The sequence below is a fragment of the Haematobia irritans genome, chromosome 2, assembly GCF_050003625.1.
Source record: "Haematobia irritans isolate KBUSLIRL chromosome 2, ASM5000362v1, whole genome shotgun sequence".
Classification (NCBI taxonomy): Eukaryota; Metazoa; Arthropoda; class Insecta; order Diptera; family Muscidae; genus Haematobia; species Haematobia irritans.
In genome coordinates, this window is record NC_134398.1 from 76,081,753 (window position 1) to 76,099,613 (window position 17,861).

A 17,861-nucleotide genomic window follows, 5' to 3' on the forward strand; every position below is an offset into this window, starting at 1 on the left:
GCAAACAGCTGGAATAATTAATAAAATTTATTTCCTAGAATCAAGTACGCAAACCTCAAAAAACAAGTGTATTGTAACGTAAATGTGTCCTTATGTTACTTCAATTCTCCGCTTCTTTGGCTGAGAATCAATACTAAAATCATTATAGTACAGACAAAATCTTTGGAACCAACCATCAATGTTTTTTTTCAGTGTGGGATTAGATACCATTTCAATAACAGAAAACCGAATGAAAATTTCGTGTTTTAGGTCTTGGAACAGGTTTTACATCTTTTTGTACAATTTTAGCCCTATATATACTCGATTGTGCGCAAAAAGTAGGATAGTAGGATTGAGCTATATAAGAATACGGACCGCATGAAATTATGGATGCAAAGCAACACTACAGCAAATTGGATGAAAATTCGGAAAACTATTATAATCTCTCTAGAAGTAAAATCGTGACTGTGGTTGTCTTTAACCATCTCTAAGTCGAAAGTTTAAGTCAACTTTTTGTAATATTGAATTTCGACTTTTGATGTCAACTAAAATTGACTTTAAAATTTGACCTTTTCAAATTGTCTATTTTTTCAAATTTTAAAAAAAAGTTGAAAAGTCGACGTTTTGATTCCTAGGTTAGGTTAGGTGGCAGCCCGATGCATCAGGCTCACTTAGACTATTCAGTCCATTGTGATAACACAGAGGCGAACTTCTCTCTTATCACTGAGTGCTGCCCGATTCCATGTTAAGCTCAATGACAAGGGACCTCCTTTTTATAGCCGAGTCCAAACGGCGTTCCACATTGCAGTGAACCACTTAGAGAAGTTTGGAAACCCTCAGAAATGTCACTAGTGTCATTTACGAAGCCGAGTAGTTCAATTCAAAAGAAAATAAAGCAATTTATTGTTTAGAATTCAGTTTTAACAAAATAATTAAATTAATAAGTAATTATTTGAAATTAAATGTCACAAAGGCCTGGAGCTTATCGAGTCGTCTTCTTTCTCCGGGTGTTCACCAAAAACTATCCTCGTCGTCTCTAGTGTTGCCATATCATCAATTCAATAAAAAAAAGGTTTTCGCGGTTGCCAAAACAGGGTGACAGTTCGGCCAAGCTGACGATAACTCGTCCTCGAGTTACATGGTGTCATCCTTCTCAGCCTCACCTTGGTACACTTCATTGATCTCAGGAAACAATGCACACCAGGGCTTCATCTTGTCGCTGCTGGTCACAGTAGAGAATTTGCGGCGATTGCGCGGCGCATCTTCCAGATCCCCGATGACGTATCTGTCAAATCGCAGAACCTTTTTAATAACGTAAGGTCCTCGATACTTCGAATCAAGCTTTCTAGATTCTCCTGTGCTCGGCATTGCACTCTCAATTAAAACCAAATCACCTTCCTTGTATTGAACCGGATTCTTATATTTAGCATCAAATCTAGCTTTCCATACTTCTCTAGCAGCGGATATATTCCTAATGGCTTCCTCTCTTCGTCCGCTGGGGGTTAGACTAGCGTTATAATCGTTATCGTCGATAACTGCATACAAAAGTTTGTTGCCACTGATGTCTCGTGGTTGAAAATCAAATCAATTGGCGAATATTTTGTTGTAAAATTAACTGACGTGTTGATCCTCCACTGAGCAATTCGCAGTTCATTGTCCCAATCCTTAGTGTTTGACCACGTTCGCAGATAGGACAATATGGTCTGGTTAACTCGCTCAGCCAAACCATTTGCTCGAGGTGTTCTAACTGCAACCTTGATATGTTGGATATCATTTTCCGAACAATAGCTACTAAACATGGATGATGTAAATGCCGTTTCTCGATCGGTTACTATCCGCTTCGGCATCCCAAAGACCAAGGTCAAATGATCCAGGGCCTCTATTACTGGTTTAGTCTTGGTGGATCTAACAGGAACAATTGTTGAATAACGTGTCATCGCATCAACTATCACCAGGATGTGTTCGTAGCCCTTTCGACTCTTGATGAATGGACCCAAATGATCCATATGAATCACTTCAAATGACACACGCGGGATATCCATTCCATACAGTTGACATTCTTTCTTTCTAGGCTCTCGGCTAAAACAACATTCGACGCACGACTTCATGTAACCCTTGATATAATTCCTCATCCGCTTAAACCAAAAATGTTGCATAATCCTGTTGATGGTGCCATCTAGTCCTGGATGTCCAGACTCATCATGGCACTGTCTAACAATTCTCCATCTCAATCCCTTTGGTACGACTAACAGATCATTGTCCTCATCGGTTCTTTTCTTCCTATACAGTCTGTGTGACTTCATCATGAACACATCACTATAATGCTTTCGTTGGGACGAGTCAATATCACCCTTTATGATAGCTGCTATTTCACACAATTCAGGATCCTGTCTTTGCATACTGTAAATCCAATCATTGGTCGATATATCTATGGCCATCAATTTTGCTGTCACGTCTTCAGGTTCAGCCTCCTCTTCAACCGGAGCTGGTAAAATCATATTCGAGCAGTTTCAGTAACCAGCGCGATACACGGGGAACCATTTGTGTCTTAGTCTTCAAACTTGAAATCGCAGAACAATCAGTATAAACAACAAAATGTTTACCCAGTAGGTACATTCAGAACCTGGCACATGCCTCTACCAACGCTAGAACCTCCAGTTCATACGCATGATACCTACTCTCGACCTCACTACAGACTCGGCTATAATATGCTATTGGTTTCCTGGAACCATCACCTTCTACCTGCATCAAAATTGTTGCCAATCCGATGCTACTCGCATCCGTATATACACGCTCACAAAAAATGTTACAGACATATACTCCCAAACATATTTTGCTTCAAGCATATATATTTTTGGGTATTGCCCAAACATTTATATGTTTGATCTCTTCCAATATATAATATGTTTGAAAGCATATTGATCTAAACAATATATGTTTGGGTAGTCTAAGTTCCAAACATTTTGTATTTTTCCATCCAAATTCAATAATGTTGTCTTCCAAAAAACAATATGTTATTATGTGAACATATAATATGTTTGGAAGCATTTTGCACCCAAAAATATTATATGCTTAAAAAAAATTCTCCAAAGCAATATTGTGCTCAAAATTTTATTTATTTATTTATTTATTTACAATCATAATGAATTATGAACATAAACAGGTAATATAGGTGCTAACAACATAGGTTTTCGACCTGAATGCTCAAAATTTTGTTTCTGCCCAATTGTCTATTCCCCCACATCTTTCTCACTTCCACGAGATTTTTTAGTTCTTAGCACCTTTTTCTGTAATACAAACATTGTAGAAGAAATTATTCAATTGTATGATTTTTTTTTATTTTAATTTTACCTTTTGCCGGACGGGGATTCGAACAGCGGACCACACAGTTTGTAAGGATCAAAGAAGTAGCTGATCAATTGCCCAAGGAAAAATAAAATGTTAATTTTGTAATAACAAGCAACAACCACCAACTTAATTCAATATCGCTCCCTGTTAAATAGCGCTCCAAGCTACTAAACACATATATGTTTATAGGCTATTTCTAAATTAATATATGTTTGCATCCAAGCATATTATATTTACAAACATTTTATGTCCCAAACATAATATGTTCTAACATATTAACATATATGTCCCAAACATGTTATGCTAGTTTATGAACATTATATGCCTGCACTCAAAAATATTGTGTTTAAAAATTTGTGTTCCAAACATATAATGTTTATAGCCAAACATATGAAAAACAGTCTTTTTCATCCGTGTAGCTCTTGGCTTTTATTGATGTCGTAGGTACCCAAAATTGGTTCATTCGCTATGGCCCGTATGAGAAATCTAAAAGCTTCTTCACATTCATCTGACCATTCAAATTTAGCATCCTTTCTCGTCAACATAGTTAGAGGTGCTGCGATGTGGGCATAATTGGAGACGAACTTGCGAAAATACCCAGTTAGGCCCAAAAATCGTCTAATTTCGGTTACATTGGATGGTGTTGGGAATTTCTCTATGGCGATAGTCTTCATACGGCCAGGTCGTATTCCATTTTCGTCGATCTCATGGCCCAAAAATGATATTTTATCCCTCATGAAGAAACATTTCGATAGACGAAGCGTCAAACCTGCACTCTTAATAATACTTAGGAACTTTTCCAAATTTCGCAAACCTTCCTCGACGGTATTGGATGCAACAATCACCTCATCGACATAACTAACGACTTTGTCCCTCACCGGCTCTATAATCTTCATCATCATCTTCTGGAATGTACAAGGGCATTCTTGAGCCCAAAAGGCATCCTATTAAATTCGAAGTGTCCATTATGCGTGATGAACGCCGTGTAACCCTTTGACCGTTCATTGAGTTCAATCTGGTAATACCCGGACATCATATCAAGGGTAGAAAAATATTTCTGACCTGCGAGTGTCGACAACACACCGTCAACCGTTGCATTGGCCATGGTTGTTTCTCAGTTACCTCATTTAAAGCCCGGTAATCCACACATAATCTATCTTCGCCATTCGACTTTGGTGCTAACACAATCGGAGATGCATATAATGATCATGACGGACGGATAATATCCAAGTCTAAAAGTTCATTTATCATTCGATCGACCACTTGCTGTTTTGGAATCGGTATCGGATATGGTTTTCTGACAACCGGCTTGGGAGATGTCACCGAGATCTCCATCTTTACCGCAATACACTTTCCTAGTTCATTCAAACTCTCACCAAAACAACCCGAATATTTATCCAACAATTGACCAAGTTCTCGTTTTTCCGTATTATCCAATTTATCGCTACACCGAATATCATAGTCCTTCAAAGAATATACTTGGCACTGTCCATTTTCGATTACCACTCGACCGTTTCTCATAATGTCCAAACCAACCAAAATTTCACATGCCATCTCTTTATCACCAACAATGTAAAGATCTCATTCATAGCACTGTCCATCAATGGTCAATTTGACACCAGTCGCCATTTGCGTGCATCGACATTCACCACCTGCAAATCCTTGAAGTGATTTAGAGCACGGTAATATCGCGCAATTCAAGTTAACGGCAACGGAATGTTTCACGAGAGAAACCGCACTTCCCGAATCGATCATTGCAACGAAAGGTATATTATTCACTTTTACTTCCTTTGTTATCATTTTCGTGCTAACTATAGAATTCACAGATTCTCTTTCCTTTCTCTGTGGTTTGGGACAATTTCGAGAGATATGTCCCCCCATTATAACATAGTGGGCCACTTTTCGATTTGTTGTCCTCCTTCTTGTCATTTCCATTAAATTCAAAATTCTTTTTGACCGCCTCAGGTTGTTTGACAGGAGGACTCACAACGTATTTTCTGTCTCTTGAAACCGACACTATATCCTGTAATGATCTTAATAAATCCGAACATTTGGCAAATGCCATTACCGATAGAGTTCTCCGGATACCCTCATCGTATAAACCGTTTATAATATATTTAATTATGGCCCTATCGTCCAAAGCACCACGGCGACCGATAGCTAGCATATTATAATAGTAATCGATTAGAGTCTCACTTCTTCTCTGATTCGTATTCATTAATTGAATATGTAAATCGGCAGTATTTATTACACACAGAAAATCGTCCAATAATGGAAAAACGAAATCGTTCCAGTTTTTGAAAATTGGCTGCGCATTCATCCACAAATTAGCAGCGCCTAATAATATACTTCGAATCGCGAATAACACAATTCCGTCATTCCGCTGGTACGCATTCTTTAATTCTTCAACCCTTTCAACAAATTGAACCGAAGTAACAACTTCATTATTTGGGTTGAACAGTGGCAAAACGTCAATAATCTCACGCACACTAACATGGTTATTAAAAACAAAAGGCGGTTGTTGATTATCATTATCCACTCTCGCTCTATAACGATTGTCATACGCTGTTTTTGCCAAACGGTCATCCATCTCTCTTCCTCCATTTGATACTGTCATAGCCACAGATGGTGACGTCGCTGTTACTGCATTTAAACGTCGGTGATGTTCCAGTCTATGCACGTTCAAATTTGGCATCGATGGGTGCGTAGATGTTGTCGTATATTGTTGTGGTAGAGCAAACACACTACTCCACTCATCTACTTTACACGGTAGCATATTACTCACACACGTACTGTTGACAGTTTGACGTTATGTGCCGGCAACAGATTGATGTCCACTTACGGGGATGCTCGTCGTTGTATATGTGACCGTCGGCACACAAGTTGTTGTTGTTTTTTCAGAAAGAGAATAAGCAAGCATGTGTGAGTCAATAAAATCGATATCCGAAGCGGCCGTTACATTTTCAAATTTACTGGCAACTGAATTCCTTGGCAGAGGACTGCTTGCACCTACCGTCGACGTCGTCGTTAAGCCCATCCGAAATTGCTGAGCAAGTGGCTCCATGTCCTCATGAAGTAGCAAAACGTCACCCCTCAAACCATTCACACTACTTTCCATTGACGCTGGCATATTGTCGTTTCTCAGGAATTCACCCTGTTGCATTGCATCTCCGCTTTGAGACATATCGATATTTTCACTCACTTCTATGTTAGAATCTTGCAACCGTTTAATAAGTTGTGTTTTATTACCCGACGTTTGTAACCCGTGTTTTCTTAGCTCCTCTTTAAGTCTCACAATTGTCCACTTCTCCATACGACACACGAATGAATTTCATCAGACCTTTATGTTCTTCACACACACATAAGCATTCCGATCACTGAGCACAATAATCCCATTTCTGAAAAATTGTCATTTACGAAGCCGAGTAGTTCAATTCAAAAGAAAATAAAGCAATTTATTGTTTAGAATTCAGTTTAACAAAATAATGAAATTAATAAGTAATTATTTGAAATTAAATTTTACAAAGGCCTGGAGCTTATCGAGTCGTCTTCTTTCTCCGAGTTTTCACCAAAAACTATCCTCGTCGTCTCTAGTGTTGCCATATCATCAATTCAATAAAAAAAGGGCATGCTAATACCACGGTTGCTCCCACCATGACAACCATGATTCCTATGACAACCGCTAAATCATATCATTCCTTTCTGGTTTACTTAACTTTTTTAATAAAAGCACTATGTGCAATAATATAATACTTTTTAAGGTATTTTCTTCGAAATTGGAAATGTGGTCCGCTGGAGGGAATTTTGGTCCGATTTTGGAAAAAATTTGGTCCAAAATAAATTTTCGTTGTGAGCAACATGATAGATGCCGAGGATGACATAGTTGAAATGGTACTAAATAAATATGTGATCACCAATTGTGCATGACAGTGCAGTGGATTTTGTTGAAATTCAATTGCAAAACTACTGAAATCCGTAGATATTTCAACTGAAATCCATTGTAAGTAGACATCGGGTATAATATGAACATAGTATTAATATTAATTAATATGAAAATGCTATTTGCAAATCTCGAAAAAGTAAGATTGCAAAGAGGACGTACTACTATACTATGTTCATATTATGATATGAATGTGTATATTATTTGATATCTCACCTTTGTATTAAAAGGTAAAATTCTCGAAAACGAAAGATTTCAAGCACATTATGAACGTAGAATCATAATGTGCTTGAACTGTTAATAGTTTTTTTATTTGTAAATTTAAACTGTCTTAGCAAAACAAATTATTTTTAACTTATTATTAGTGCAAATAAATTATTTGTTTGAAGTTAAATTTTATTATGTTTTGGAAATTTTCCACAGCCCAATGAGTTTTTCCTTGTTTTAAGTACACCCAGAGAAATGGTTGGTTGTAATTCGATAATTACAATGAGGAAATTATGTCAGTAACTTATTTTTTGTTACAAGAACAATGTTTTGATTATTTTCCCCATTATACATTCAACACGACCATAAAAAAGTTCACAGGATCAAAACGAAATTCCCATAACCATTCAATTGGTTATAATAACCAATGCCGATAAATTTGGTTTTATGCTGCATAAAATTGTTGAGCTAACCACCAGCATAGTTAGACTTACATCATGGGAATCAACAAATGTTTGGTACAACCAAAAGTTGAGTATGCTAATAGAATCTTAGTTCAATTATAGGACGGGCGTAAGGTAGTTGTTGCAACAAATAAATATTTATATCAACATCGACATGGTAAATGGTATGACGCTACAAAATTTGCAAAACGGGGAACAACATTCACTTGATAATAGTCCGCAATACATTGAATAAAGTTTATCCCATAGAAAAGAAGTTGCCTTCAGGTAAGTATCGCACCGATTTATAAAAAAATTAATATTACAAAAGTTTCCATAAAAATTGCAGGCTTCATACACCAACAAACACAAATTCTTTTACGGCAAGCGAGCTTTTTTATTGTATTAAGAATACAGGAAGAGTCTAAGTCGATCTATATTTATATCTGGAGGCTTAAGGAAGAAATTTCTGGCAAGTACATATTGAATTAGGTTCTGTAGTTTGACCACATAATTGCAACCTTATAACCATCTGTCATTGGTATACAAACATTACCTATAAAAAATTGTAAATTGTAATGTAAGTTGATCTCACATATATGTAGATCAAACGCCTTTGTTGTTAGCACCTTTTGTATTTATTTTCGTAGTTTATTATGATTGTAAATCTTGTAATAAATTAATAAAATCTCAATATAATCTGCCCTTTCATTTGATATTGGAATTTGATTAGGATAATAGTAAAGAAAATCGAGGGCGGTTGCACCAACAAACAAAACAATTAATATGAAATTGCGACAACCAATGCAAAGTTGATCCAACATACTACCATGTAGTTACAATTGCCAAATGTTAGTTGTGCTGACAGATATCATTGATAGTTGATGGAACCACCTGCTTCGGTTGGCAAATAATTCGGTTGAGGCAACGAATTTGTTTTCTGGGTGTATGTATCATTTTATGAACCAAACAGGCTGTAAAGTTTAGTGATCGTACATATAAGTTCAATATGAACTAAAGCAAAATAATTTTTTTGTACGGTTCTCAAAAGTTGTCAGAATGAACTACTGTATGGTAAAAATGGTAATGATTTGCGCCAATGGTTTTTTCTTTACATTTGGTTCAGTTTTTCTTCTATGAGAGGGTGCAATTTCTTGAGTTGTAGTTATAAAGTACACCAGGGCATTAAATTTTCCTAGTTTTAACAACGCTCTGTGGAGTACAATTTAGTTAAATTTTCGTAGTTTGTTCTTCTAATAAATTCATTTATTTTTTATGTGCAATTAATAATCTACATTTTTAATGAAAACAAAAATATGTGTTACGAGCTCTTTAAGTGCAACTACCTTACACACATATGCCATGGAATCTGTTATACACCAGTCCGCCATTTTGTTATGTGTTATAACACTTTTAGCAGAGTTACCAAGATAACTTACGAAACACGTGCTTTAAATATACACCATTTGCACGATCGACATGTCATCACAATAATTATTGAAAAGAAAACACATGATATTAATTGTCAAAATGTAATAAATGATCTTTGTACATACGAAAGAATTTAAGTTATTAAATCCCATTTTAAGTTATGTTTTCCTTTTCGTATTTAATGTTTAGTTTTGGCTTTAACGTTTGAAATACTGTTCTGACCACCAGTGCGTCCAACAGTTTCTGGAAAATTTTGTTCTACACTCGGCGTTTCCCAGATACGTGTGGTATACCAAATTATAGGGAATAACGTCCTCTATCAAGTTCCGTTGTCACTTTTATGTACGAAGTCCATTCCTGGCCTCGGCGCTGGAAATACTGTCCTGACCACCAGTGCGTCCAACAGTTTCTGGAAAATTTTGTTCTACACTCGGCGTTTCCAAGATACATGTGGTACACCACATTGTAGGTAGTGTCCTGACCACCAGTACCCAGTAATAACTAAGCTAAATAACATTGAACTGGCACATGTGGCATACCAAATTGTAGGTAAAGGTGTTCTCTTCCATATTCTGTGTATAAATCGTTGTTTTTAGGCACTAAAACATCAATTTCATTAAATATTCTGTCTGTCCGTCTTATATTAATTCAGTTTTCGTCGTCTCTGTGTCACCCTGTTATTTTTTCGATAACTCTGTTATCTGAACTGATACATATATGTGCGAGCTATATCTAGATTAGATCCAAATTCAATAGCGTTCGTCCTTTTTGCTTAGTACTAAGTTCGTTTCTGCGAAAAACGAATATCTTCATCTATCTCCGTAAATAGGGTTTCAAACCCAGGGATGTTAACTTATTTATGCGAAATAATATGCCTGCCTATTTTTTCGTGCGAAAAATCCAGGGTTGTATAGATATGTGTTTGAAAATGCTCAAAACAAAGATTTCGCATTTATTCCGCGTTAATGCTTAGTACTAAGTTCGTTTCTGCGAAAACCGAATATCTTCATCTATCTCCGTAAATAGGGTCTCAAACCCAGGGATGTTAACTTATTTATGCGAAATAATATGATTGCCTTTTTATTCGTGCGAAAAATCCAGGGTTGTATAAATATTTGTTGGAAAATGCTCATAACAAAGATTTCGCATTTATTCCGCGCTAAGGTTTTTTATATGGAGTATAACAATTTTTCGTGCGAAAACGTGATCTTAGTACTAGGCTTAACGTTTTTTATGGAGTATAACAATTTTTCGCGCGAAAACGTGATCTTAGTACTAGCCTTTTGTCAAAAAAACACTACCAAATTTCATCGAAATCGGTTAATAAATTCGACCGGAATCCTGCGAACACCAAATACATGGACAGACGAACACCAAGCGCTAGATCGATTCTGCTTCGATCGGTATATTATTTATGGGGTCTAAAATTAATATTTCTGGTAGGCACATTTTTGGCAGATCAAAGTTATTATACCCTGGCCATTATCTGGTTTAAGGTATAAAGATGGACCTGTCATGTTTTTATTTTACTTAGCAAATAAAATTTTATATGAAATTGAAACTCAAATGTGACTCTTTTTGCTTGTCCCGATAAATCCCAGAATATACCTTTGCGCCGTACATTCCGGGATTTGTCGGGACAAGCAAGACGAGTCACATTTGAGTTTCAATTTCATATAAATGTTATTTGCTAAGTAAAACAAGAACATGACAGGTCCATCTTTATACCCTAAACCAGATAGTGGCCAGGGATTTCGGGTATGTGTAATAAAAGAATTAAAACGCAACATCTGAGCACCTTGCAAATCAATTTATAAACGTATTTGAAAAACAAAAAGACTGAAAAAGAAAATCAAAAAATGTTACCTAACATATATTTATCTTTGAGATAATGACATACCCCGCACGCGGTATGTGGCTGTCGTAAGCACAAGTTATCACAATACAAAACCACTATGTCGTGGCTTTATATGTTTAAAATGTGTGGGCATTACATGTTACTAGTTTTCAATGTTAAGGTATAACTAGTTTTTTGACATAGAAGACATTTACTTAATCTTTGCAGTTTAACAAAAACATAATCGGTAAGTAGTTTGAATTATAGTAGCTGGGATAGTGTTGATTTATTTATTATTGAAATTTTGTGTTGTGTTTAAATAGCAATAATTAATATAACTTGTATTGGTTTTAAAACAAATGATTAAAATAAATGTCAATAAAATAACTAAAAATATAAACCTATTTTTTGAGGAATCTCATTGGGTGTACATTGAAACGTTGAGATAATGTTTCACATGTCTTCAGTTGATTTTGTAAATACTGTATACCCCCTGCTGCATCAACAGCTTTCATATTCATGGTTTCCTTATCGCCGGCAACAAGTACTGGCATGTTGGGATCAGTCTGAAAAGAGGGGTAAAATGGAATCGTTAGTTTATGAGCAAATATGTATGCCATCATTTACATTAACTTACAGGAGCGCATCCACGTAAACGAGCATTGAAATCACACATTCTCTCCTCGAAGTCTGGAGCAAAACAGTTAGGATCGACCGCAATGAACACTTGTCCTAAATCAGCTGATGTGTTTGCTCCTGTATGGGTCCATTTTCGCACCTTTGTGGAATAATTCGCCCCCGACATTACACCGGATAAGATATCAACTAACCCGCCAAGGCCTTCAATGAGAGCGACAAAATAGTAGTAAATGACAAAATAGTAGTAAAAACATACCATAGCCTTTATACCCAGAATTTATTTCAGGACCACCCAGAGGCATAAGGCACCCGGTTTGGAATGCCAATTCAGCATCATTGGTAACTCCACCTTCTGGATCTTGTGCCCATCCATCAGGCAAAGGATCACCTTTACGGCGTTGTATTTCAATTTTACCTACAGCCACAGCTGTAGTTGCCATATCTAATAAAAACTTATCATCCTTTGCAGGAACGCCTAAAGATAAAGGATTCGTTCCTAATGCTGCTTCTTTGGAGCGCGTTGGAGCCATCAAAGGCGAAGTATTTGTCATTGACATGCCAACTAATCCCTCTTTCATGGCTCTCATGGGGTACCAACCAGCAATGCCATAATGATTTGATCCTTTCGCGCAAACCCATCCCACACCTACCTGTTTCGCCTTCCGTATAGCCAAGTCCATACAGAAATTTCCCACAACTGCTCCCAGACCGTTGCAACCATCTACCCAAGCCGTTGAAGGAGTTTCTTTTAAAATTTTTGGTATAGCTGCGCCATCGGTGGAGTTAATAGCTAGGTCATTCAAGTACATTTCTAAGCGATTCATTCCATGACTAAAATGTCCACGATAATCTGCAGCAACTAGTAAATCAGCCATCTGCTCGGCGTGATCACGAGGTACATTGACGGCCATAAAACAATCGATCATAAAACGTCTTGATTCCTGAACAGGAACTAGAGGTGATTTATTTGCTGGCGATGACATTCTCCTTTTGTGCAATTTAAACCCACGATCTGTAAAATATAGGGAAATTCGTTTTATAAATTAATAAATAGGAATTGCAGCTAGACTATACAAGTACCTTCACATTTCATGATAATGAAAGACTAAATACAAAAATATTGTTCCATCTAATTTGACCACGATTAGAATGACTCTCAATATAACAAGTGGTATATAGAGATAAACCTGCCTTATCAGTAGTGTTACCAGAATTATAAAATGTGTGGGGTTTTATTAAGAAGGAAATTATGATTATAAATTTTATTGAAGTCGAAAAAGGCAAAGACGACTTTCTGCAATCATCAAAATTGACTTTTAATAGAGACCCAAGTTCGACTTCTAAGTCTTCTGTGAAATGAAAGATCCATTCTATGATGTAGGGATGCGAATGTCGACAATCGGATAATCTAATTTTTGTTTAAAAAAAAATCGAAAAGTCGAATTTTTGTAAACTTCATTTTTGGCAAATCGGTTTTTTAGTGTGACTACAAATCCTTATATTACGACATCGCCTCAAACAGAAAAGGTACAAAGAAAAATATCTGCGATATGTTTCGAATTTTTGAAAAATTCTATTAAAGGATTGATTCAATTAATTTTTAATCTTAAGAAAATTCAAAAACAATAATTACTTGAATCAATTCAATTGTTAATTGAACCGATAATTTTTTTAATTGCCGTCGGTGATTGATAATATCAATTCCGTGATCGAAGCAATTCAATGGAATATTAATTGGATAAATAAAGGAACGAAATTTCGACAAGTGTTAGTTATATTTACAAACTATTTCTTTTGGAATATCCGACTAATTGTGCTACACTTGGCTCTAGATCTCATCGCTAATTTTGGTGCTCTTTGGTGTAATCTCAAACACCTTTTAACTAGAGACCGTAAATTCTCAATGGGATTAAAATCGGGGCTTTGTAGTAGCCTTTTGAGCATTTGAGAACTGTGTTTCGACAACCATTTCCTTACTATTTTGTAAGTATACTTGGGTTTGCCATCTTTATATACCCTAAACCACATAGTGCTCAGTGTACAATAACTTTGATCATCCCAAAAATGTCCCTACCAGAAATATTGATTTTAGACCCTGATCCCGATTCGATCTAGCCCTTGGTATCCGTCCGTATGTCCCTGTATTTGTTGTTCGAAGGATTCCGGTCGCAATTCTTAACCGATTTTGATGAAATTCGGTATATGGCGTTTTTTTTTTGGTACAATGACGAACGCTACTGAATTTGGAAAAAACTGATTCAAATTTAGATATAGCTCCCATATATATTTATCGCCCAATTTTCCAAATTTGACCATAAGTCCCTTATTTATCAACCAAATCTAATTTTCTTTAGTACTTAATATATGTGCAAAAATCATGTAAATGGATTCAGATTTTAATATAGCTCCCATATATATGTATTATTTTTGACCATAATAGCATTATTTATAAACCAATTTTACTCAAATTTAGCGCATGGTAACTTTGTGTGGTATCAACCAAACCTGCAAAATGGGTTCAGATTTAAATATAGCTACTACACCCTCAAAAAACTCGCTTATGTAACATATACCCCAAACACATTTAGCTTCAAGCATATATATTTTCAGAATTGGTCCAAACAAAATATTTTTTGTATTGTTCAAACGTATTATGTTTCACCTTAGGGCATACGCTGGTAGAAAAAAAGTTAATGAAATCTTCTTTGTGTGGATATATTTTTAAGGCGCCAATTGGTTACTTCCATTATTTTACTTGCAGCTTACTCTCTACACTCATAGAAAAAAGTCTGTTGTTAATAGCAAACGCTGTCTGCAGTTTTTCAGCAAACAAAATGCTGCTGTTTTAGTAGTTTTTTGCTAAAGCAGCAAACAATCTGTTATTCTTTAGTTTAGCCGCTACAATCGTATTTTTTCATGACTACTTTTCTCTAGTTACTGGATTGCATTCGCGTACTTTTCAGCAATTTTAAGCAAAGAGAGTAAAATGCACTTTTATTCTCTTGCATTTTACTCTGGTGAAGTCAGTTTTGAAAATGTCAACGTCGATATGTCAAATGCCAACGCCATCAAAGCATCACTTTTAAACTTGTTGTTTTGGAATATATTTTCCAAAATTTCTTTTATTACGGAGATTACATTTGGTAAGTATTGTATTTGTCATTTAAAAAATTTGCCATTCCTTTTATAGTCCTTTTGTTTTTAATAATTTTTAGATTGGAAAATTACTATTATACATTCATATATGGGAGCAACCGTCGTGAAATGGTTCATGTCCGCTTTGCATACAAACGGTTATGGATTCAATCCCACACGCTCACAAAAAATCGCTTCTGTAACATATACTCCCAAACATATTTTGCTTCAAGCATATACATTTTTGGCTATTGCCCAAACATTTATATGTTTGATCTCTTCCAATATATAATATGTTTGAAAGCATATTGGTCTAAACAATATATGTTTGGGTAGTCTAAGTTCCAAACATTTTGTATTTTTCCATCCAAATTCAATAATGTTGTCTTCCAAAAAACAATATGTTATTATGTGAACATATAATATGTTTGGAAGCATTTTGCACCCAAAAATATTATATGCTTAAAAAAATTCTCCCAAACAATATTGTACTCAAAATTTTATTTATTTATATATTTACAATCATAATGAATTATGAAAATAAACAGGTAATATAGGTGCTAACAACATAGGTTTTCGACCTGAATGCTCAAAATTTTGTTTCTGCCCAATTGTATATTCCCCCACATCTTTCTCACTTCCACGAGATTTTTTAGTTCTTAGCACCTTTTTCTGTAATACAAACATTGTAGAAGAAATTATTCAATTGTATGATTTTTTTTATTTTAATTTTACCTTTTGCCGGACGGGGATTCGAACAGCGGACCACACAGTTTGTAAGGATCAAAGAAGTAGCTGATCAATTGCCCAAGGAAAAATAAAATGTTAATTTTGTAATAACAAGCAACAACCACCAACTTAATTCAATATCGCTCCCTGTTAAATAGCGCTCCAAGCTACTAAACACATGGACGAGACAACACGTACACTGAGGTGGCAGCCGCTGGCCGATGGCTGGTATCCATCGGGTCAAACCGGTGCGTAGAACCCGCCGCCGTGGGATTGTCTTTGGAATCACACATTATACCCGATGTCTGGAAAATGGGAAGGGTGATTCCACTACTGAAACCGGGCAAAGATTCGAGCAAAGGTGAATCGTACAGACCGATATCCCTTCTGTCGCCAGTAGCCAAGACACTTGAGGCATTACTCCTCCCCAGCCTTGTGGAGAATTTTCCAGCTGCCCACCATCAACATGGATTCCGTAAGGTACATAGTACGACAACAGCCTTACATGCCATTTCGACACATATTAATAAGGGACTTAACCAGCCCAGGCCGTGTCACAGGACGGTCCTCGTGGCGCTTGACCTATTGAAAGCATTCGATACGGTCAACCATGCCACATTATTTGAGGACATCGAGAATACGTCCCTACCGGCAGGAGCGAAGCGTTGGGTGCTGAATTATATGTGTGGACGCCAGTCGTACGTGGAATTCAGGGACAGAAAGTCAAGACCGCGTAGAGTTAAACAGGGAGTTCCCCAAGGTGGGGTGATATCTCCGGCACTGTTTAACCTCTACATGTCCTCGATTCCACCCCCTCCTGACGGCGTCGAGATTGTATCATATGCGGATGACTGTACAATCTTGGCATCTGGGCCCAATGTTGATGACATTTGCGATCGGTTGAACGTCTACATAGCTAATCTTACCAGTTATTTCACTGCGAGAAACTTGAGGATATCCCCCACCAAATCCTCAGCCACACTATTTACTACATGGACGGCAGAAGTGCGCAGGCAGTTGAATATCAGAGTCGATGGAGTAATAATTCCGACCACAAATTACCCCAAGATTCTTGGGGTCACATTCGACAGCCTTTTTAGGTCATCTGCCCATGCCACTGCAATTTGTAATAAGCTCCGTGGTAGAAACAAGGTCCTCAAGTCACTAGCCGGCAGTACTTGGGGTGCGGACAAAGAAACCTTGCTAACTACTTATAAGGCAATTGGCCGGTCAGTGGTAAACTATGCAGCGCCAGTGTGGACACCGCAGACCAGTGATACGCAGTGGAATAACATACAAACCTGCCAGAACGCTGCTCTTAGAACTGCGACTGGGTGTCTCCGCAGCACACCCCTGGATCACCTTTATGTGGAGACAAAGATCATCCCTGTGCGAAGACACAACTACATGTTGTCAAAGCAGTATCTCCTGGGTTGTTATCGCAGTAATCATCCAAACCACCATCTTATGGATACACAACCACCACCCAGGAACGTAAGGGTTGATATACATAATCTAGAGCGCGAGATCCAGCGCTATAAAAGAGAGCCTCTAGATCAAGCAGCGTACCAGGCAGGTTTGAACAGGATTCATGAGGATACTGTAGCTGAAGCGGTGAGAAGCTACAAGGTTAATCCTGTTCTTGGAGTCCGACCACCGCCCATAGCACCGGAGGAAAGAGACCTCCCACGGCAGACTAGGGTAGTTTTGGCCCAATTAAGATCAGGCAAGTGCAGCCGCCTCAATTCCTACTTATCGGTGATTGATAGCAGCGTAGCTGACGTTTGTCCAATTTGCAACCAAGGGCCACACGACACGCGTCATCTTTTCTCTTGCCCAGCCAAACCAACCCGACTTACCACCAGATCACTCTGGACACACCCCATCTTAGTCGCAGAGTTCCTTGATCTGCCAACAAGCTGATGTACCAAGCGTATAACATGAAATGGATGAGATCACAATAAACTGTTACAACAACAACAACAACAACAACTAAACACATATATGTTTATAGGCTATTTCTAAATTAATATATGTTTGCATCCAAGCATATTATATTTAAAAACATTTTATGTCCCAAACATAATATGTTCTAACATATTAACATATATGTCCCAAACATGTTATGCTAGTTTATGAACATTATATGCTTGCACTCAAAAATATTGTGTTT

The 17,861-nt window shown here is 37.0% G+C and overlaps 1 protein-coding gene across 2 annotated transcripts in view; it reads right to left on the reverse strand.

Moving 5' to 3' along the window:
• Positions 1 to 11,437: 11,437 nt before the first annotated feature.
• The window catches only part of LOC142225541 (putative oxidoreductase YjmC), a 47,115-nt gene continuing 40,691 nt past the window's right edge, over positions 11,438 to 17,861 (reverse strand). For both annotated transcript variants that reach the window (XM_075295331.1, XM_075295330.1), the window contains exons 2-4: positions 12,081 to 12,836; positions 11,823 to 12,025; positions 11,438 to 11,751 (exon numbers count right to left, since the gene is read on the reverse strand). In XM_075295331.1, the coding sequence (XP_075151446.1) occupies positions 11,587 to 11,751; positions 11,823 to 12,025; positions 12,081 to 12,836 (1,124 nt within the window). In that variant the 3' untranslated portion in view covers positions 11,438 to 11,586. The remainder of the gene's footprint in view (positions 11,752 to 11,822; positions 12,026 to 12,080; positions 12,837 to 17,861) is intronic.